Genomic DNA, 22,855 nt, shown 5'->3' with positions numbered 1-22,855 from the left:
GACATGTTTCATATATATTTATTTACAGCGTGTACAGAATAGTGAATACATAGTCCGATTTAAAGCTTGATCTGAGGACTAGACAACAGTAGTGTTTAGTGCTGTACAGTCCTATCATAATCCTACTTTTATGACCTGTACATTAGAGAGGTGATAAGAGCATGACAGGTAAGGGTCTGGCCTCATTTTTATGACTGGTACCAGAAGTGGGGACTTGAGGCCCCTCATTTGTGGCAATGTGAATGATGAGGAGAGCAGATTTAAAGGGGTTTTCCAGGAGTCAAATATTGATGACTTATGAACAATATTAGATCAGTAGGAGTAGAGGCCAGTGTGCAGCTTCAAATGAATGAGCTTGGCCTGCAATACCAAGCACAGCCACAATCAAATGTACAGCGCTGTGCTTGGTATGCTGTGAGAAGGCTGCCAGGAGTCAGATCTCCTCCATTCTGACATGGATGACCTATCCTGAGGATAAGTTATCAATATTGCACTCTTGAAAAACCTCTTTAAATAGGGTAGTATATTATGGAGAAAGAGCCACTTTAGTTGTGGGATGAACCTTTTAAAACATCATGCAATATAACTGGCCCTTAGTTAGGCCTCTTGCACACGACCGTTGTGTGCCCGTGGCCGTATTGTGGCCCGCATACGGCCTGTCCGCAATACACGCGCACTGGCCCGTGTGCACTCTGCCGCACGGATGTGGACCCATTCACTTGAATGGGTCCGCAATCACGGAGATGCGGAACGGAAGCACGGATCGGAACCCCACGGAAGCACTACGAAGTGCTTCCGTGGTGTTTCTGTCCGTGAATCTGCGCCACAAAAAAATAGAACTTGTTCTATTTTTTTTCGGTACGGACGGGTCATGGACCCATTCAAGTTGAATGGGTCTCGATCCGTCCCAGACCGCAAATTACTGTCCCCAATGCACGTTCGTGTGCAAGAGGCCTTAGTGGAAAATAAGCTCCACTAAACTTTGTCAACCTAGATATACAGATGCAGCAAATGTTGACATTTAAAAGGGTTTTCTTACCCCAAAAAATTGGCTACAGAGGTGACCTGACTGTCTGCAGCAGTCACATGCCACTGTGCTGGGAGCAGGAGGGGGAGATGCAGTGGCAGTATGGGAGCGGCAGGCGATCCATGAGGCGAGTACAGCTTTTTTTTTTTTTTAACAACAGGCTTCAACCTTAATTTTTTCACTCAGAAAAAGACCCTTTAACGTGTTAAATACACAGTTGAAGCAAACCTTAACCCTGGGTTCACACCTGAGCGTTCTGAAAGGAGCGCTCTGTATGCGCGATTGTACGGGCGTTTGCAATCGCGCATACAGAGACAAGCGAACGCCCATTGTCGCGCGTTCCCGAAAGTCTATGTACGGGAACGCACGACAAGACGCCCCAAAGAAGCTCAAGAACTTTTTTTTGAGCGTAGGGCGTTTTTCAGCACGTTCAAACGCGCTGTAAAACGCTAAAGTGTGAACCAGGGCCATAGGGAAGCATTGGTTTTCATGTGTTGAGTGTTTTACATCACGTTTGAACGCGCTGTAAAACGCTCTGGTGTGAACCCAGCGTAAATTGGCTTTTTCAATGCAACTATATAATGCGTTGGGTGTCAAGTTAACGTTTGCTTCATCTGTATATAGTTCAACATAAAGATGAACTAAAATGACGACAGGAATATTCCTATCAGTAACAATAAATCATCCTAGAATTCCAGCACGGATTGTGGAGATAGAAATCTACATGGCACCGATCCAGGCTAGGCGGTACAGATTACTAGCGCCACTCATTAGCACAGTGCCTCAGGTCACTCGGGTACCTGCTAGTGTAGTCCTGCAAATTTCAGCAGCGTGGGACTTGCATGTCGCAGATTTACTGCCCACAAACAGCATGTGACAATCCCTTAAATGGTTAATAAGTGGTCTGCTGTCAAAAATCACACATTGACATCCGACCAGTCCCCCCACTAACAACATAAAGATGCGACTCACTTTATGACGCACAGTACGTAGAGAATGTCCGCCTGGTCCTGAAGAGTAGGACACTCTTTAAGCTGCTCCACTAGTTTCTTGCAGTCCACGTTACCATGAGAGTCTTTCGGCAAATTTAGATCTGTCTCTGTTGTCTGTAAGAAAGTATAATGATGTCTAATGAGGACTTGTCATCTCCCCTGCCATGTCTCTTTTAGGCCCCTTTCACACGATAAAAAAAACTGAAGGTTTACAAACAACATCTCCGTACCTGCTTGCGGATACAATGCGTTTTTCACTGAAGCCCCATTCACTTCTACGGGACCAGGGCTGCGCGAAAAACGCTGAATATAGAACATGCTGCGATTCTCACAATGGATGCATGAAAAACAACGCTCATGTACACAGCCCCATTGAAATGAATGGGTCAGGATTCAGTGCGGCTGCTATGCGTTCACGTCACACCTTGCACACACGCAGAAAACTCGCTCGTGTGAAAGAGGCCCTAGGCTTCGTTCACATTTCCGTTTTTTTTGACTGACGTGTGCCATCGGCATTTTCCATGGACAGCATATGTACTCATTGATTTTTTTATTGATTTTTTAAAGTATCTGTTTACACATCATTAGTTTTTACTGACCGTGGGTCAGTTAAAAAAAAAATCATGCACTCCTTTGGTCTGTGCTGCGTACCAAACACGCACATTGAAGTCTATGCGTCCGTGAACGAACAGAGACACAACATGAATGGCATCAGAGTTTGGTCCGTTTTTTTTTACTGACCACTAATAGGAGATGCTCTGGAAATTAAACTTTCAGCTGAGCATTGTCTGGGGCATACGGATGACACACGGAGGGCAAAAAGCAGACACATGGACAAGACACGGATGCTTCATGGACTTTTTCACGGATGAAACACAGACTCATTTTTTCACGGATGTGAAATGGACACAGAAATGTGAATGAGGCCCTATGGTGTCACATCATTCTCAGTAAGGCTACATTCACATTTCCGTGTCTGTTTCACATCCGTGACAAAAAATGAGTCCATGTTTCATCTGTGAAGCATCAGTGTTTGGTCCGTGTGTCGGTTTTTCGCCCTCCAGGTGTCAGCCCTACTCCATGGACACTGCTCAGATGAAAGTTAATTTCCAGAGCATCTCCTATTAGTGGTCAGCGAAAAACGGACGAAACACAGATGCAATTCATATTGTGTCCATGTTTTTTCACGGATACATAGACTATAATGGGTGTTTTTGGTCCACAGTTAGTAAAAAGAAATACTGATGTGTGAACAAACCAATGGGTACGTGTGCTGTCCGTGAAAAATGCAGACAGCACACGGAAATCTGAACGAGGCATTAGTAAATACTTGTATGTCCCAAGAAATTCTGGAGAATCTTTTTTTGTTAGATCTTTGCGCTCTGATGTTTCTCTGTCATTCCTACTAGAAATGTATACATCAATTGATAACCCAGTGTTATAAGTGGAGCCCTATACACTGTGACACTATCCAACCAGAGTCAGACAGTGTAAGGACATGTTCCTTTGACAAAGGGAATGGTAGTGGCCAGTTGTAAATGTATACATTTATAGGAGGAATAACAGAACGGTAAAACACAGTTCAATGAAAAGGTGCTCCAGAATTGTTATTACATGAGGAAGGCAAGTATTTACATGGCGGGAGAGGAGACAGGTCCTCATGAATCCAAAGCCAAGGTCACTGATGCACTTTCACATTATGTCATTGCATGCTGCATTGAGGACAATACTATAGGACATTCAGGAACTGTATTAAATAATATAATATTTAAAGGGGTTTTCCGGGCTTTTAATATTGATGACCTATCCTGCTATGTCTATGGCAAAGCAGCAGCGAGCAGGAAGAGAGAAGGGAGAAGGCATGTGCACACTGCCCGTGCCTTCCCTTCATACAGCTGATCGGCGGGGGTGCCCGGTGTCGAACCTATCCTGAGGATAGGTCATCAATATTAAAAGTCCGGAGAACCCCTTTAAATTAGAGACCAGGGCACACCCAAAAAGTAACACCACCCTTTACATCCGGAGTGACACACTCCATGATTGGGGTATTTTTGGCCATCATGAGCAGACACAACATGGCAATTTATGGCACCGTTATGCTTTATGATAAGGGTTTATACCTACACAATTTAACGGTGCTCTTAAAAGGGCTCCAGTTAGCAGATTTATATCTATGAAACTGGCTGACCTGTTCTATGTGCATTTATATCTGCACTGCTGAGAAAAATTATGTTTTATTATATGCAAATGAGCCTCCAGGAGCAATGGGGGAGTTATCATTACACCTAGAGGCTCAGCTCTCTCTGCAACTGCTGTGCCCTCTGCACTTTAATTGACAGGGCCAGGCAGTGAAAACATCATCACACTTGGCCCTGTCAAAGTGGAAAGTTGCAGAGAGAGCAGATCCTCTAGGAGCAACGGCAACGCCCCCATTGCTCCTGGAGGCTCATTTGCATATACTAAAACATCATTTTTCTCAGCAATGCGGGCACATATGAACATGGGACCAACACAGATGCCTTCAGCTGCCAAGTGCACATGTAACAGATCAACCAGTGTCATAGGTACAAATCTGCTGACAGATGCCCTTTAAAAGATACAACTTGTTATAAAATAAACAAGCCCTCATATGGCTATGTTCATGGAAAAGTAAAAAAAGTTGTGGCTCTTGGATGGCATGAAAGTGAAAACTAAAAATGGCCTAGTCCTGCGTTTGCTCTGAATGTTCACCCCACAGATTCAGTCCACAGAACGTCTGCAATGATTGTTTTCATTTGACACAAAGCAAATTAGTGAAAGCATTTTAACTTTATTTACAGAAATTGCCAACAACTTGCCATAAGTGGTCTCTGACTGCCGCATAAAAGTGCATCAAGAAAAATATTACTACCTGAGGTTTGTTAAGTTGAGGAACCTCTAAGAGATTTAAAGACTTTCGATGACCACTTAAATTTTTAGCAGGTAGAAACAAAGATGAATCTGAAATTACATAGAATTTCATACATTAATTAGTCTACACCTCAAAAAGCACAACCCAGGTACTTCATTCTATGGTTGGAAAGCCATTTAAAGGATAACTGTCATATATATTTTTTGTATTTGCTAGTGTATTAGAGCTAGGCATGTATACCTGAGTTAGTCAGTCAATGATTGTCAAAATATCTGTAATTATCTTGTAATAACAGCTTTCACTAATGTCTCCTGTCCCTTTCCACTCCTCCCTTAAAAGACCGTTGCTATGGCTCATCTGTCTCTGGCTAGGAAGACAGAGGGGCGGTCCTTCACACTGCATGCCTGCATTAGGCTTCAGAGTGAGGAGGCGTGTCTCTCAGTAATCCAATCTGATTGGCTGGCAGGAAGCTGCTGGTTACAGCACGTTTGTATGTGAGGGAATGCAGTTTTGGCCTCAGAGAACTGGCAGAGGAGCCATCTTGAGAAAATCCTCATAATGTAGGATTCAAAACAGCCGTAACTAAGGGGAAACTGAAGGAAAATAGTGGTAAGTGAAGAAACTAAAGATTGCTTTATGCATAATGCTGCTGCAACAGTAACATATGCTAAAATAGATTTTTTTAAATGAAAATATGACAGTTATCCTTTAACTATATCAGAAACACAAATTTGATTAACATTGGCTCTCTAACATGTGACCACAGCATCTGAGAAGCTGGAAACCCTGAAGTGTGTGCTTCACGGGCTTGAATGCCTGCCCCAGACAGTGACTGGAGAAGGTGCTCATTCAAAGTAATGAGCCTGTATTAGGCTTCCAGGTTTATTACTTGTATATTAAAGATCAGGCCAGCTCCTGTCCTCCTCTAAACCTCGGTGCGTCTTATGGGCCTATGCGTCTTATAGGGCAGTACCTATTTCTGTATAGGATAATGGAGAAAATTCTATTAGCCTATACCAGGGATGCGGCCCTCCAGCTGTTGTAAAACTGCAATTCCCACCATGCCCTGCTGTAGGCTGATAGCTGTAGACTGTCTGGACATGCTGGGAGTTGTAGTTTTGCAACAGCTGGAGGGCTGCGGGTAGGGACCTAATACAAAAGTAAAAAAAAGATATCCAAAATTAAAATACTTAAACAATAAAAAAAACTAAATCATGGGCATCACCGAGTGTGAAAATGCCCGTACTATTAAAATATAAAAAATGTTCCCATGCAGTAAATGCAGGGGAATAAATTGGGCAATTCGCCTATTTTTTTTTATCACTTTACCTCCCAAAAATAATTGATCAAAAAGTCATACACCCCCCAAAATGGTATCACAAACTACAGATTGTCCTGCAAAAAATGAGCCCTCATACATCTCTGTTGCTGTATCTATAAAAAAAATATGGGGGGGGGGGTGTCACAAAATGTGGAAGAAAAGATGTAATTGTACTGACCTGGAGAATGAAGGGCACAAGTCATTTTTACCGCATAGTGAACGGTGTACAAACAAATCCCATAAAACTGTTTTTCTTCCCAATTCCACCCTTTTTTTTTTTTTTCCTGCTTCACACTACATTGTATGCCATATTAAATCGTGGTATTAGGAAGTACAACTTGTTCCGCAAAAAACATAAAAATAAAAAAAGTTATGGCTCTGGGAAGGCAGGGAGCAAAAAAAAACCTGAAATTCAAAAAGGGGTTAAAGGGATTTCTAGGAATAACCTATTAATGACCTATGCATAAGACAGATCACCAATATGAGACTGGTGTAGGTCTGACAATCGGCACCCCCAATCAACTGTTAGCAGCTGCAGTTCCAGAAGAAAATGGACGCAGATATATGTATGACTGTTGAAGTTACAGGTCCACAGCTTGCATTGTGAAGGTGAAATATTCTGATGGCAACACTTCCTGTTCTCATTTCTGTTAAGTACAGTGATGTCGTGCAGACCATGTGTGGATCTGCAGCAACGTTCTCGCAGATACAAACAACAGCCATCGTTCACTACTACACGGATCATTACACGGGCTAGATAAAACATGTTTAGCTCATGGTTTACATGTTCTTACTAAACTAAACTAAAGTTAGGAGTACTTCCGAGCTTCCTGATTAAAAATGAACACTAGTTTTGGGCAGTCTCTTAGGCCTGGCCACCAAATTTAGTTCTAGAGAGATAGATCTGAGAGAGAGAGAGAGAGAGAGAGAGAGATATGAGAGATAGAGATAGATAGATATGAGAGAGATAGAGATAGATAGATATGAGAGATAGAGATAGAGAGAGATAGAGATAGAGAGAGATAGATATGAGAGATAGAGATATGAGAGATAGAGATATGAGAGATAGAGATAGAGATAGAGATAGAGATAGAGATAGGGAGAGGGAGAGGGAGAGGGAGAGGGAGAGGGAGAGGGAGAGAGAGAGAGAGAGAGAGAGAGAGAGATATGAGAGATAGATAGATATGAGAGAGATAGAGAGAGATAGAGATAGAGAGATAGAGATAGATGATAGATATGAGAGATAGAGATAGATATGAGAGATAGAGATAGATATGAGAGATAGAGATAGATATGAGAGATAGAGAGAGAGAGAGATAGAGATAGATAGATATGAGAGATAGATAGAGAGAGAGAGAGTTATGAGATAGATAAATAGATAAAGATAGATAGATAGATAGATAGTCCAAAGGCTTGTGAGCAGCACAGCAAAAAATATAGTTTAGGGCAGGTGCCAGAGGCTGATGGAGCGATCCAATCCCCCAAAAAGATAGATAGACCCCTAAATATTTGGTCTGTGAGGTATGAGAAGATCCAGTAGAGGGCCAAGTCTGATGTCAAGAGATGACAGCGTTTGTAACAGGAGGTAGAGGTCAACTGTGCTGAAGGCTGAGGAAAGAACATTTGGCAGTTTTTAGATTACTAGATTGTTCGGTTGAAGCAGGTTCTATAGCGTGGTGGGGTCAGAAGCCAGATTGTAGCTGGTGAAAAGGCGAGTTGGAGAGGTAGGCGGACCGACCTGGGTATGTTGTTCAATGGAAAGAACATCATGGTACATTTTATATCGTGATATGCTCAAGAGTGAGCAATTTAAATGGATGAGTGGTATATAAATGTCATGGTGCGCTTCTGATAACTTACTGACCTAATTTTACAAGAGATACTTAAATCACAAACAAAAGCAGATGTCTCTAAGTCTACTCACGGGGTACTTCCAGGCCCTTTGACTTGGCCATTAGTGAGAGTATGTCACGAGTAGAATGGAGAGCACTAAATGCCTGGAATTTCGAGGAGTTAGTAGAGATGGAAGGTAAGTGTGTTGTAGCTCCAACACTTTGCTGCAACTGGTTTATATACTGATCAAGCTCATCCAGGGCTTCATCTGAAGAAAAAAAGCAAACCATAATGTATCTAATACATGTTCTGTGCAGCTCCTTGCATCTCAGAACCATTGCATTGTGTGTAGCTTGCAATATAAGGCTAGGTCTACACGACGACATTTGTCGCGCGACAATTTTTGTAATGGCAGTCTATGGTGTCGCACTGCGACATGCTGCGACTGCGACAGTCACAGAAAATCCATTCAAGATGGATTTTTCTGCGACTGTCGCGTCGCAGTCGCAGCATGTCGAATGTTGCAGTGCGACACCATAGACTGCCATTATAAAAATTGTCGCGCGACATTAGTGCAACAAAATGTCGCGCGACAACTGTTGCGCACTGTCGCGCGACAAATGTCGTCGTGTAGACCTAGCCTAAAGCTACTGTTGAATCTTAAAGGGAGTCTGTCACATAATCTGAGCGTTTTAGACCGCTCAGATCAGGTTAAAAACTGTTTGGCCCCCATTACAATGGTACCTCTCTTGTCTGCGTTCCTTGCTGAGCTCGTGAAAAAAAAAACACTTTGTAAACTTATGCAAATGAGCTTAGGCTAGTTTCCGGGGCGGTGTTACAGAAAACCACACCTCTTTCAGCCCTCTGGCCTGCCCTTCTTTCCCACTATCACGTCCTCCTCCGACTCCCTGAGGAACCGCTAGTCATGTTGCGCATGCGCCGGTCCTCTGCCCATAATGGGAAGAGCAGTGTGCATGTGCGGGCCAGCAGTGGAGCGGTGCACGTGCAAGATCAGGAAGGCAGTGGAGGACGTGATAGTAGGAAAGAAGGGCGGGCCAGAGGGCTGAAAGAGGTGTGGTTTTCTGGGCATTTGCGGCAGTAACACCGCCCCGGAAACTGGCCTAAGCTCATTTGCATAAGTTTATCAAGTGTATTTTTCACGATCTCGGAGAGGGACACAGACAAGAGAGGTACCGTTTTAACGGGGGCCAAACAGTCTAATACCCTGATCTGAGTGGTCAGATTAGGTGACAGACTCCCTTTAAACTTCAGAACATTCACAATTACAGCTGCATTCACAAAAGTGTTGGCTGCCGAGCTCAAATCTCCCAGAGTTCCCTGCTTCTTACCATTTTCACCGTGGTCCACCTGAAATCCGCCTAGTTCATACTCATATTCATTATCTGGACTAGAGAAGCCTTCACTACTTTCATCAAAAAGCTTTTCATCACAATCAGAATCCAGGAAACTTAAGTGAGTGAAAAACGATGTAGTAAGAAAATCGGATAACCTGCCATGTTTTACCCTGAAAAGAAAACACAGTCATATAAGAAGACTATATTGGTTGAAGGTAACAATGCATCTTATCTTAAAGGGAACCTGTCACCTAGAAAATGCATATTAAACCGCCAGCAGCACCTTATTGCAGCCTGTAGCATGATTATAAAAGGGGTCTGTGTCTTTTCTTTACAATGCGCCAAAAGTCTGAAAAAATACTTTTATTCAACTAGGTTCGCTATGTAAACGATCGTCTTGAAGTCAAGGGGACAGCAGCTTTCTCGCCTGAAGTCAAACGTGCCCAGCCCCCTTTGCGTTTGATCGATAGGAATTCCAATTCATTCACCACTGGACGCTGAAACGTAGTCTTGCGCGTACGCTGTGTGCCTGCAGTGCCGGTGCACTCCGCTGTGACATAGGCTCAATGATAAGGCACTCGCACATGAGAGCCTGCGCATGCACGAGACTACACTCAAGCGCACAGCAGTGAAGGAATTGGACATCCTATCAACCAAATACTAAAACGGCGGACAAGGGGGCGGGGCACGCTTGACTTCAGGCGAGAAATCCGACGACCCCTTGACTTCAAGACAATCGTTTACATAGCGAACCCAGTTGAATAAAAGTATTTTTTCAGACTTTTGGCGCATTGTACAGAGAATACACAGACACCTTTATAATCATGCTACAGGCTGCAATAAGGTACTGCTGGCGGTTTAAGCAGATCCCCAAGAATAGTATCAAATGCACATTTACAGCCATAAAGATGTATTTATTTTATACACGTCACATACACTTCTGTCAAGATCTGCGGAAAATCATTCAACAAGTGACCATGAAATTATTTTAAATATTAATGATTGTATATTACGGTAATTGAATACAAGGCAATATTGAAACAGCATTGGCCTGTGCGGTACTCTTAGGTTATGTCTTACGGCCCGTTTAATAGGTCAAACATTGACTTGTAGGATAGCTACTTTATATCTAGTGGCATTAGAGGCTCAGATTTCTTTACAGTTTGAAAAGAGAGCAAATTTGCCAATTTCTAGGTCTGAAATGGTGCAATTTTAGAAAAAAATAAAATAAAATTCCAGCTGTATTGCCCCTTTGTTCTGGTGTGGGTACCCGCACTAGGACCCTCACAAGACACTGGTGATGTTCCTAACTGATAAGCCATCAAAGTTGAACATAACAATACTTTGTAGAGTATGCTCACGCGTGGAGGGTATACATTACAGTATCAGCAAAGTGGATGACACTACCAAATGCTATCCATGTGCTGAAGAAAAAATCTGAACGGAAATTGGATGTGGATTTTAAATCCGTAGCTACAAAATCCGCTATGCATTTTTCTGCACAAACCCCGTCCCGAGTGGATGGATCCTTAGGCTGGTCTCACACAGCAGGGTACATGTACTAAACCTGTATACCAGTTTTAAGGCATACAAAAGTCGCAATGTTTTATGCAAACACCATTCTGCACAAAAATTTGCACAGTTCACAATTTTTTTTCTACGAGTGCGGAACATAACTTATGCCAGAAAACTAAGCACAAGATGCAATAAATTTATTTTTCAGTTTTTCAACTGCGGTTTTTGATGCAGTTTTCTAAACCAAAGCCAGAAGTGGATCTGGCAGGAAGAAGAAGAAGAAGAAGTAGAAGTCCTTCCTCTATTTCATATTTCTTACCCACATCTAACTTAGGCTCAAAAAATGACATAAAAAACTACAGTCACATTTAAAAAACAAAAAACACTCCCCTAGGCTGTAATAACGTGCAGTTGTAAGCCAATAATCAGAAGTAAATCCAGCTATTTCCGATTCCCCTTAAATCCACTTCTAGCTTTGGCTTGAAAAAACACAAACAAAACCTGACATAAATAGCTCTGCTTCCTGTCTTAGACATAGGTTTTTCTATGGTTTAGAGCAGGGGTGCACAACCTTTTTTGGTCTGGGGGCCGCATTGTCACATCGCTCTATTTCAAGGGGCCGCAAATAAAAAAATGTTGATCGGCGCTCATCTGCCTATTACACAAGCCAGTGCAAAGTGACTGGGGAGGAATGATCACTGCCACAGTCGTGCTGCAGATAATCAGACATCTTTCATCCTGATAAAATATGCAAATCAGCCGACAAATGAGCAATTCCATCGACTGATCAGCTGCAGGATTATACTGGCCAGATATAAGATATGAGCGCTCCTATGAACACTTGTTCCCAGTAATTGTCCTAAATATCGTGCTGCAGCATAACCCCTGAAACCGAAGAGTTATACTTACCTTGCTCCCCGCCTCTCTGGTTCTTCGAACTGCCTCCGCTGTTTACACCTGGCTGTGCATGGACATGGTCATACACCACTCCATACAATGACTGGCTTAGGCGGTGATGTGGCCACAAGCAGCGTGTCACTGCTGAAGCCAGTCATTCACTGGAGCCGTGCAAGTGACCATGGCCATGCACTGCCAGGTGTAAACAGAGCAGGAATCGGAAGATGGAGGCAGTGGGGGCAGTGCAGAGGACCAGAGCGGAGTGGAGCAGGTAATTATGAATTTTCTATTTCAGAGGCCATGCTCCAGGCCTCATTTTTACCAGTAAAGTGGAGACATTTCCTATTTATAAATCAGCGGTTTCCTTCACTGCAGAGGACGGAGCTCACTGATTATCATCATCTCCTGCCAATCCAGTTATAGGCGCCCTGCAATAGCACATTACCTTGCTAGTGGGGAAGGCGCCTATTGGTTAACGCTTGAATGACCAGGCCCGAAAAGGCCTTAATGACCAGACACTTTTTTGTGATTTAGTGCGCGTGGTGGTTCAAATGGTTGTAACTATCTTATTTGTTGGACTACCAAGATAATTTTTGCAACAATTTTTATTTGGGGGAAACTGTACAATACGTTTTTAAAAAGTATATATTTTTTCAAACTATAGCTCCTTAGTCTTTAAATATGCAAACTGACACCAAAATAAATTATTATAATTAGATCTCTATTTTGTGTATTTTGCTATATAATATGAAAAGTTTCACGTGAATGAAATGGTAATGGTGACTGTTTTGATTGATTGGTGTGGGTGTCTTTTCTTTTATGTATGAATTTTTTTTAACTTAATATATTTCTGCTACATAATATGTCCCCCAAGAGGTCATAAAAAGACTTTGGGGCACACTGTCACTTTTTAAAATTTTTCACTTTTTCATAAAAAGACGGTGGTGGGACACTCTCTTTTATTAAGCACTTTTTCCTTTTTATTTTATTTTTTAATTTATTTGGTTTTCAAATTTTTTAAAATGAAAGACCTTTGGGAGACAATAAGTGACTTTTTTTTGTACTATTACCACTGTAGCTGGAGCATCCAAAGGAGCCCCAGTTTTAGGGAAACCAGCCTGCTGCGGAGGCTTTGTACCAGGGCAGCGCTCCTCTGTTCCCGAGACACCCAGCGATCACATGATCGCTGGGTCCACACTGCAGAGTGCTCATAGAGGAGAAGGCAGAAGCGCTAATAAAGCGCTTCTGTCTTCTCCTCGGCTTCCCCGCTCTCACTAATAGCCGGGGACCCTTTCTGCTCCTGCTACAGTGCAGGAGCAAAACCTGTGATCCATCTGCTGTGCGGCGCTCTGTGCAGAAACACAGCTGATTGCAGGATCAGCTGTGTTTCTGCCCAGCAGGGCGGGGGGCCGCAAACTATGGCTCTGGGGGCCGCATGCGGCCCGCGGGCCGCAGGTTGTGCACCCCTGGTTTAGAGCATGAAATTTGCTCTAAGGGTCTTATTACACAGGCAGATTTGCTGCCCAGAACAAGCGGGGTTTGAAGCTAGTTTAGATGGATTTACGCAGAGCAATTATTGTGACAATATGTGTCCAGTCATTAATGTGATCATTCATTCACATACAGCTTCATTCGTGATAATAACTTACATACCTTGCACCTCCAAAGTATCCATCCTCAAGTTTTCTAATGGTGGCAAGAATAGCGGGATCTATGTCTGTGCCATCGTCATCTGAAACACAAATTGATGAGACCTACTGGTCAGTGTTTCCTCATTTCATTAATGTGTACAGCAATCCAGGCTTCTTTCTGGTAGTTCCGCAGCTTAGAACTTTTGAGATGAACCTGGCTTCTCAGTGATATCATTTATCTATATTAACCCCTTAGTGACCAGCCTAAGTGTTTGTTCTTCCTTTTTTCGTTGTTGCCTTCCCAGAGCTATAACTTTATTTTTCCTTCTATATAGTTGTATGAGGGCTTGTTTTTTGCGGGACAAGCTGTTGTTTTTATTGGCGCCATTGTGGGGTACACATAACTTTCTGATTGACTGATTAACTCTGGGAGGGAGATGGGAAAAACTGCAATACTGCCAGTTTTTGCGCTATAAATTCTACGGCATTTTTTCGGTATAAATAACATAATATCTTTATTCTCTGGGTCACTACGATTACAGCAATACCAAATACATATTTTTTTTGTTTTAATACTTTTGTGCAATAAAATCCCTTTAAAAAAAAAATTAAAAAATCTTTTTGCATTGCCGCTTCCCAAGACCCATAACTTTTTTATTTTTCTTTCTATGGAGTTGTGTCAGGGCTTGATTTTTGCAAGACTACTTGTAGTTTTCATTGGTATTATTTTTGAGTAAATGAAGCTTTTTGATCGCTTGTTATTAAGTTTTTTTCAGTGGCAACTAAGAATAAATTAGCAATTCTGTAAATTATACCGTAGGGGAGATTTATTTATTTTTTTGCATTTTTTTTCATTGAAAAGCGTATTTTCAATGGAATTTTTTTATTTAATAAATGTGTTTTTTTCCCCCTTTTCTTTATCACTTAATAGTCCCACAAGTGGACTATAATAGACAACATTTTGATTGCTTTTGAAATAAAATGCACTATCCCTATAGGGCAGGGGTGCACAATCTACAGCCAGGGGGCCATATGTGGTCCTTGATATCATTCTGTGTGGACCCCAACCATCTGGCAACAGACATGTATGTCTATGTCTTGTGGCTGCTCAAATGCATTATTCATGTATTCTGCCATAAGATGCGAATCCTGAAACCTTAACTAGACATTAATATACTGTATGTCAGTTGTTAATACCCATTTAAATTTTATTTTCGGCAATTAAAATTGGTTCAGTCTGACAATGTGGCCCCCAGCCAGAAAACGTTATGCACCCCTGCTATAGTGCATTGCATTTTAATGTCAGCGCTTTACTGACATTGACCTGCAGGCTGCACCAGAGAGGCACAGCCCATGGATGGCTCCCTTCTATGTCCCTGAATAGGAAGGAGCTGTCCCATTGAATTGAATAAGACTACTTGTAATTACACTGCTCGCCACTGTGATGTCGACAGCGAGCAGGTAAACAATGAAGGGAAGGCTGCGGTCACGCCGATTGCCAGGGGTGCCGACTACACCCGCCCAGGACAGTGATGCAGCTAAATATTGAGGCGGGGCATGGGAGCTAATAGAACTACTGGAGGGGCACTGTGGGGGGACTGGCAGCATTATTGGGGGCACTCTAGGGGGACTTTATACCAAGAAACTATAGGATGCATTACCATTTTTTAATATGAGGGCACCATATGGGGCATTACTAGAGGCACCGGGGGCATTTTAATACTGGGGCACTATAATGGGATTTTCTGTACAAGGGGAATACTACTGGGTGCACTTTTGGGGATATTATTAATACTGGGGGCACTATAATGGCATTTTTACTGAGGGTAAAATAAGGGAAAATTAATGCTGGAGGCACTATAGAGGCATTTCGATTACAGGGGCATATTAGGAGACATTATTTTGCAGACAATATACAGGCATTATTACTGGGAGCACAATGTAGGGTTTTATTACTTTTTCTGGGGGCATTTTAGATGACATTACTATTACTGGGGGCACTCTAGAAAGCATTATAATTGTTGGGGGCACTATAGGGACATTATTTCTACTGAGTTCATGATTTTGTCAGCAGTATAGTATTTGGAGGCATTGGGAGCACAGTGTGCACAATATTGGGAGTGGCAGCAGGATGGCATTGTTGGGACACCAAGATGGGGAGTTTGTGTTGTGTGGAGGGGAAAAAACTGAGAAATCTAGCATGTGTATGTAACAAAATCTGCAGAGACGACACACGGCTGAAAGAGTTTGTCATGGGGGTCTGTGTCAAACGGAGGAGAGGAGGAAAGAGAATGTCTACATCACAGGAGATGTCACAGGATGTAAGAGTTATGTGCGCTGTTTTCTCCTGTATGTTTCATAGTGCTGGTAGGCACTATGCTGTAAGTAGAGCTGGCTCACTACTCATCCTCTAAGTCTTTTTTATTTTATTTATTTTTTTATTATATTTATATGCATTTTAAATTTGGTGACAAAATTTTTTATTTGGCTCTTAGATTTTTCAGTTTAGGAGGCAATGGCTACTAAGTATTTTTTTTAATTTAGTCTGGCTAGGAGAGGCTAAAAGCTGCGGTGCCGCATCAGGTGGCTTTATTTATTATTATCTTTGCATTTTTCATTCTGACTATTTATATTTATTTTTTATTTTACACTTTGTGCCCCCTTTAGTTTATTTTTTTTTATTTTTTTATATTGCTGATTTCTCCATATTAGCTACAATTAAAATAATATTAGCCCAGGTACAGGGGGGAATATAGCCCCTAGAAAGTACATCCCTGTGCAAGCTCAATGCAGAGCTGATCTGGGTCTGATAAGACCCAGCATCTCACAAACATACATTCTCCGGCATTCACATGATCACTGGGACTGGAGCAGAAAGCGCTGTGTATAGCGTGATGGGGAAGGCAGGGACAGTGAGAGCCCTGCTGTCCCTTTCAGTGGCTCCCTGCTCCTGCACTATTAGTGTGGAGCTGTGATCTCTGCAACAATATGCAGACTTTATTGGGACTGAGCAATCTATAGGTCCCCATATAGTTAGCATCATGCTGTGTAAAAGCCATTTAAACAAATGCTTGTTATGGCTAGGCATTGGTCCATGTAAAAGAACCTTTATTCAATGTTTCCCTTCTCCACTAATTCCTATTTTGGAGACAACTTAACTGCAGCCTAATGTGAACTCTCACAAATGTACTGTAGAAAGAAGTAGACATTACTCAGCATGGAGTTAGTGATGGGGAAGGTGAGTGTTGGTCTTCCAGTCATTCTCCAGCATGAAGTCAAGTATGCTAGCTCACTTCTGAGCATTTCAACAATCATCTTGCTGTCCAGCGCTAGGTAGAAGTGATGCTGGTCTGTAAACTGTATGGAGAACCCAGAGATCATGCAAGTCAATGTTTCAGGCTTATAAATATGATGTACATATGAATAAAAGTGCATCAGGTAAGTTACTTGTCGGACAGAAGAAACTGTTCTAAGAAACTAAGAATCTGAAAAACATGATGGAAGAGATTTCTAAAAACTGGTGCAAAGGGAAACTGGCTGAGTTGTCCAAAGCAACCACTAAGATTCCAATTTTAAATTTTTCAGAGCTCCTTTTAAAAATAAAAGGTGGAAGCTAATTGGTTGCTATGGGCAGCTAAGACACGTTTCCTTTACACCCCCGATGTGTGTACAAGGTTTCCATCATCTAGTGAGAAAAGAATAAGAAACAACTGTATACACGAACCACATGAAATAACATACAAAATATGTTTTAGGTCTTGAGGGGGGGGGGGGGGGGAGCATAGGGAGTATTATAGGTCAGGCAATGCTGCCTCATAAGAAGGGTATGGAGATTAGTTAACTGCCATAAGAAAGAAAGCTGTTTCTCTAGTGCCATCTAATGGGGGGGGGATTCTGAGCCATACACCACCAGTGTGTGAGATGTTCCAACCCCTTTATGGCAGCAAGAACAGAAAAAGTACCCAAAACAGATAAACATGCCATTGGTGGTTCCGTGTAAAGTATAATACATTTAGGCAAATGCTGATAATGCGGTAATGTTTCGTTCCTATCTAGAAATATGTAATACATATTATATTTTACATCCACCAACCTGCGGAGTAAACGTGAAGATCTGATTCCTAATTGTGTAGAGTTTAGACGTTCCCAATACTCCTATGTAACGATATGGCCTCCCACTTAGTTTCATGGCTTTATTAATTCCTATGGACATTAGGATAATATTAGAGAAACATGTTACAGAACAAATGGATTCCTGTGATCTTACAATCAAAAGTGAAGCCCAGTTCTATCGTTTATTCACTATAGAATTTGAGAGGCACATTCTCTAAAAACAGAGAGGGTTCCTAGCCAAAGATCGTGAATCTGTTTCTGTTCAGTACAATACAAATATGAGAATGGACAAGGATACAAGATCTCAGCATATGACATAGGCGTATCTGGGGGATATAAAAAAAAAAAAATGTTTAAAAGGTCAAAATGTAAAAAGTAAAAACAGTCATACCTTACCGATCCCATGCCACTCTTTTACAAAGCTTATTAGTTTTCCCATCTGTCTCTACTTCTGGGTCCCATGGAAATGTGGCTACTCAGCCAATCACTGGGTGAGGCCTGTCATCGCTGCGGCAAGTGATTGGCTGATCGGTCCCAATTCCTGTCTCAAGAGGGACCAGGAAATAGAGACATCACTGGGGGATTTGGGAGGCATCAGAATGGAAGCAGCGGGGAATCAGTGAGGTCAGCATAACATGACCTTTTTTTTAAAATAATTTTTTATTGTGTTTATTGTATACTTGACCATACAATGTATAGCTTTACCAGGACAAAAGTCCATGGACTTACCGAGTTTTGCATAGAGATGGCTCAATATTTTAGCAGGCTGCACTCGAAATGGTCGGACATCACTGAAGCTCTGTACGTCTATATCATGATTTTTTAACATCTTCTGAATCTCGGTTGTTTCAGCCAGAACAGATACTGAAAATGGAAGAATAAGGCAATATATATATTAGGTGTAGTGCAGTTTCTATGCAACTATACAAGGACCAATTACATTGTCATTTAAAAAGTTATCCCACCTTTCAAAATTGATGGTCTGTGTTTAGGATAGGTCATCGTTATTAGTTGGGGGAGGGGGGGGGGGGGGGGGGGGATTTGAGACTCTCACCACTCCATCCAACCAACTGTTTGAAGGCTAAGGCTAGGGGCACAATCAAGCACCACTGCTACGGCTACTTTATTGTAAATATAAGGGAAAGGAATAAAGCTGCAATATCAAAGCTGGTACTAAAGGTACAGCATTCTGAATAATACAGCATCCAAACATATGTGAACAATGAAGAGGCTGCAGCATTTGCCCAAGCAACAGGACAGGACCTGCACGGATGGCCTATCCTAAATTCACCCACTGACTAAACATTATGTAGGTCCACCTTGTGCTGCCAAAACAGCCTTGACCTGTTCAGTGAAGGACTCCACAGTGCATCTGAAGGTGTCCTGTGGCATCTACCACTAATTCGTTAGCAGCAGATCCTTTAGAGGCCCTGACCAGTTTTAGGCTGAAACCAGACAATCAAGTTCTCCTGTCTAAGATCTGTCTACCCAGCTGCAGCAGTGACATCACATCAAAGACCTGTGACTTCTGCAGCCATTCACTGGCCTCAGCGGTGCACTGAAGAGGCCTGTGAATGGCTGCAACAATTACCTGTTGTCAACGTGATGTCACCACTACAGCTGGGTAAACAGATCCCGGCCAGGAAAACAGTAGTGGTGGAGCGGTGCAGGATCTACCAGGTAAGTAATGATCACTTCTTTATTGCAGACGGATCCCCTGTGTTTTTTATTTTTCTCCTGAAACCAGGCAATCCCTTTAAGTCCTGTAGGTTCTGAGGCACACATTAGATGGCCTTAAGAAGTTTATTTAATGTGTATAGACAACTTTACAAGCTTTGAGGGTCACTAACTTCACACAGGCATATCAAAAGTTTAGATCAGTGGGAGTCATATAGATGCTGGATATCCTCCTGTGGTATGTCATTCCAAACTCTTACAACTTGCACTTGCATCAAGGTGGTTGTTGGCTGCTGCACATGGAAGATCCATCTCTACATCCAGTCCCAGACATTCTTTGTGGGGGAGGGATCTGGTGATCGAGCTAGCCAGGGAGATGCTGGATACCTTGAAGAGCATCTTTTGTAGTGCGGGTAGTGTGTGGACAGGAGTTATCTTGTTGGAACACCACTTCTCCTAACTGAGTCAAAAAAGACAGTAGGACTGGTTTCACAATATCCTGAAGGCTGGTCAAGTTCCCTCAACAAATACTAGACGGGAACAGCCATGATAGCCAATGGTGCCCCACACCCTGACACTGGTATTGGCCCTGTGTGTTTCTGTGCTCTCCAGCTTTCCTGAGAACTCTGATGCGATCAGTAGTACCAAGGCAGAACCTACTTTCATCACTGAACACTACTGTTTGCTATTGAAGGCCCCCCATCAGAGTACACAAGAGGACTAGAAAGCACCTGCTGTCATGGCGTGGGGCACCATTAGTTACTATTTCCATTCCTGTCTGGTATTCATGGAGGAAACATTAAAGCCTCATTAACATGTCAGTGTTTTGGTCAGTGATTTTGAGCCAAAACCGGGTGCTACACACAGAACAGGAGCAGATCTTTCTCTTATACCTTATGTCTGTGGAGGCTCCAATCTGGTTTTGGCTTACAATCACTGATGGAAATAACTGACCATAACACTGACGTGTGAATAAAGCCTAAATAGCCTTCAATATGTCCAGTCCTATTGCCTTTTTTTTACTCTGGAGATGTGGTTTTCTGACAAGATAATGCCCCCACACACACTGCCCGCGCTACACAACGTACACCGCTGTATCATCAAATCTCTCCCCTGTTGAGAAGGTCTGGGACTGAATGGGGTGTCCTATCTTCCACGCACAGTCAACATCCTCCTTCACATCCAAGTTGAAAGAAATTGGAATGGCATATCACAGGAGCATATCCAGCATCTGTATGAGCAAGAGTGGCAGCAAGGGGAGATGCCTTCCAGTATTATTTTGACCCTACTGCAGACCCCCAAATAAGGGTGCACCACCTTGGCTGTGTGACCATTAACCAAGTACCACCAGAAGTTTATATTTTGTCAATCTCAGCTCAATCGTATTACATTTCCAGGTGTTCTTTTTTTATTTTCTGCTACGGTGTATATCAGGATATTTTTCAAGCATAAAAGCCAAATGTTTCGCACAACAGTGTGAATATGTCCCAGGTTCATACCTTGCACTACAACATCACGTTTCAAGCCTGTTGAAAATCTTCTGTTTAAGGGATCAATTTCTCCTGGTGCTAAAAAGCCCTAAGAAGAAAAATATAAGAAACATTGAAAAGTAATTCTTCTAAGGGTACTTTCACATTAGTGTTTTTCTTTTCCGGCATAGAGTTCCGTCCTATGGGCTCTATACTGGAAAATAACTGATCAGGCATATCCCCATGCATTCTGAATGGAGAGTAATCTGTTCAGGATGCATCAGGATGTCTTCAGTTCAGTCATTTTGACTGATCAGGCAAAAGAGAAAACCGTAGCATGCTATGGTTTTATCTCCGGCGAAAAAAAACTGAAGACTTGCCTGAATGCCGGTATTTTTTTATAGGAATGCATTAGTGCCGGATCTGGCATTCAAAATACCGGAACGCCGGATCCGTCCTTTCGGTCTGCGCATGCGCAGACCTTTAAAAATGAGAAAAAATTAAATACCTGATCCGTTTTGCCTGATGACACCGGAAAAACGGATCCGGTATTGCAATGCATTTTTCTGTCTGATCAGGATCCTGATCAGTCTGAAAAAATGACATGCGTTTGCATAACGGAACTGCCTGCCGGAATCAAACAACGCAAGTGTGAAAGTGCCCTAACTAAAATACTACCTAAACATGAAACAAAGAAATGGCTATAAAATCAGAAACAAATCTGAAAAACAATCCGCATGTGAATCTAACCATGGCTGTATTTAACCTGCAGCTAACAGAGCATGTACCGTAGATTATACTGTAAAGAAGGAACTGTTTCATTAAAGGGCTTACGCCATGATTGATGTATAAAATGAAAATCATGACAATACCTTTCTAACAAAGCTACATCCAGCCCTGTCCTGCACATTCACCGCTACCTTTGCCATGCTAGATTATCTTCTGCTGCAGCTCTCTCCCTGGTACTGCCACCAATTCTACATATGGCTGGTGGCAGTTAGAGATTAGAACTGAGCACGTGTGACCAGCTCAATGAGGCGGCCATGAAAGACTGAGATGGGAAAAACCCTTCAACATGTGTTATAAATAACACTATCATTACATTGCATAAAATGTACCGGTATATACGTTTATCAGGTTGTAATGTAGAAGTTGTCAGTGCCACATCAATGTACTGTTTTATACCTCAGCAAGTAAAGCTCCAAGAATATACAAGGACTGTCCCCACATATGTGGCAATTTTCCGATAGGAACGCGGTCAACTGTATGAGGGTTATGATACTCCTCTTCTATCTAAAGACAGAGCACAGTAAGACATTAATGTATAGGCCCAGACACAAATACACTTCTGTATGGATACACATCCACAATGTGATGACCTTGTTGTGTGGGACAGCATATAATTCTGGCACAAGGCGAACCCCATTTTTCCCTCTGATCAGTACTCCTTCTAGAGCTTCTCTGTACTCCTGAACCTAAAATATGAAAATATACAGTATAAAATATAAAGTATTGTAAAAGACATACAGTTTTAGGAAAATTAACCTGCTCACTCAGATGTGGTAGTATGTAGACGTCATTATTTCTGCTATTTCCTATGGGAGTGTGAGGCAGTCATAACAGTATGTGCATGGGTATGCCAATTTAAAGGGGTATTAAAGTGTTGCGCCATGCCCCATCATACAGCTGATAGGTGGGGTGTCAGGAGTCTGATACCGCGGATGGGTCATCAATATCATGAAATCGTAATACCCGTTGAAGGGTTTTCCAATTTGCATCAACCTCTTCTAAAATAATCATTTATGAAGGCAGCTGTCATTTTGTATTGTATTTCTTTCATCTTTATTGCCCATATCTGCCATTCTGGGTTGTGGTCACATGACCATGTCCATGCAGCTCTGTGATGTTAGGTTCGTGGATGTGTCAAAGCAGCAACAGGGGCAGTGATGGGGGAGTGTCTATGTAACTAGTGGGGTGGGAGGAGCTATAAACTAGCTGGGCGTTGTTAGGGGCGGTGCTGTGGCTGAGAAAGAAGAAGTGCATCATGGGTTTGGTTGGATACAGCAACAAGAAGTGCTACATACAGAATGGAAACAAACCAGAGGGATTGGTGTACATGGTGAGAAGGGGTCAGG

General features: G+C 42.3%; 1 protein-coding gene across 1 annotated transcript in view; it reads right to left on the bottom strand.

The window, feature by feature from the left end:
• Positions 1–22,855, bottom strand: part of PHKA2 (phosphorylase kinase regulatory subunit alpha 2) — a 101,610-nt gene that overhangs the window by 27,689 nt on the left and 51,066 nt on the right. Inside the window, 11 exon segments of the mRNA XM_044283995.1 lie at positions 2,000–2,133; positions 4,910–4,998; positions 8,155–8,331; positions 9,413–9,588; positions 13,484–13,562; positions 16,674–16,818; positions 17,555–17,664; positions 18,304–18,438; positions 20,751–20,829; positions 21,906–22,013; positions 22,100–22,195. Of these exon segments, the coding sequence (XP_044139930.1) occupies positions 2,000–2,133; positions 4,910–4,998; positions 8,155–8,331; positions 9,413–9,588; positions 13,484–13,562; positions 16,674–16,818; positions 17,555–17,664; positions 18,304–18,438; positions 20,751–20,829; positions 21,906–22,013; positions 22,100–22,195 (1,328 nt within the window).

Source organism: Bufo gargarizans, chromosome 3 (genome assembly GCF_014858855.1).
Source record: "Bufo gargarizans isolate SCDJY-AF-19 chromosome 3, ASM1485885v1, whole genome shotgun sequence".
NCBI lineage: Eukaryota > Metazoa > Chordata > Amphibia > Anura > Bufonidae > Bufo > Bufo gargarizans.
The sequence above is the reverse complement of the archived record's forward strand: the minus strand, read 5'-3'. Positions and strand labels throughout refer to the sequence as shown.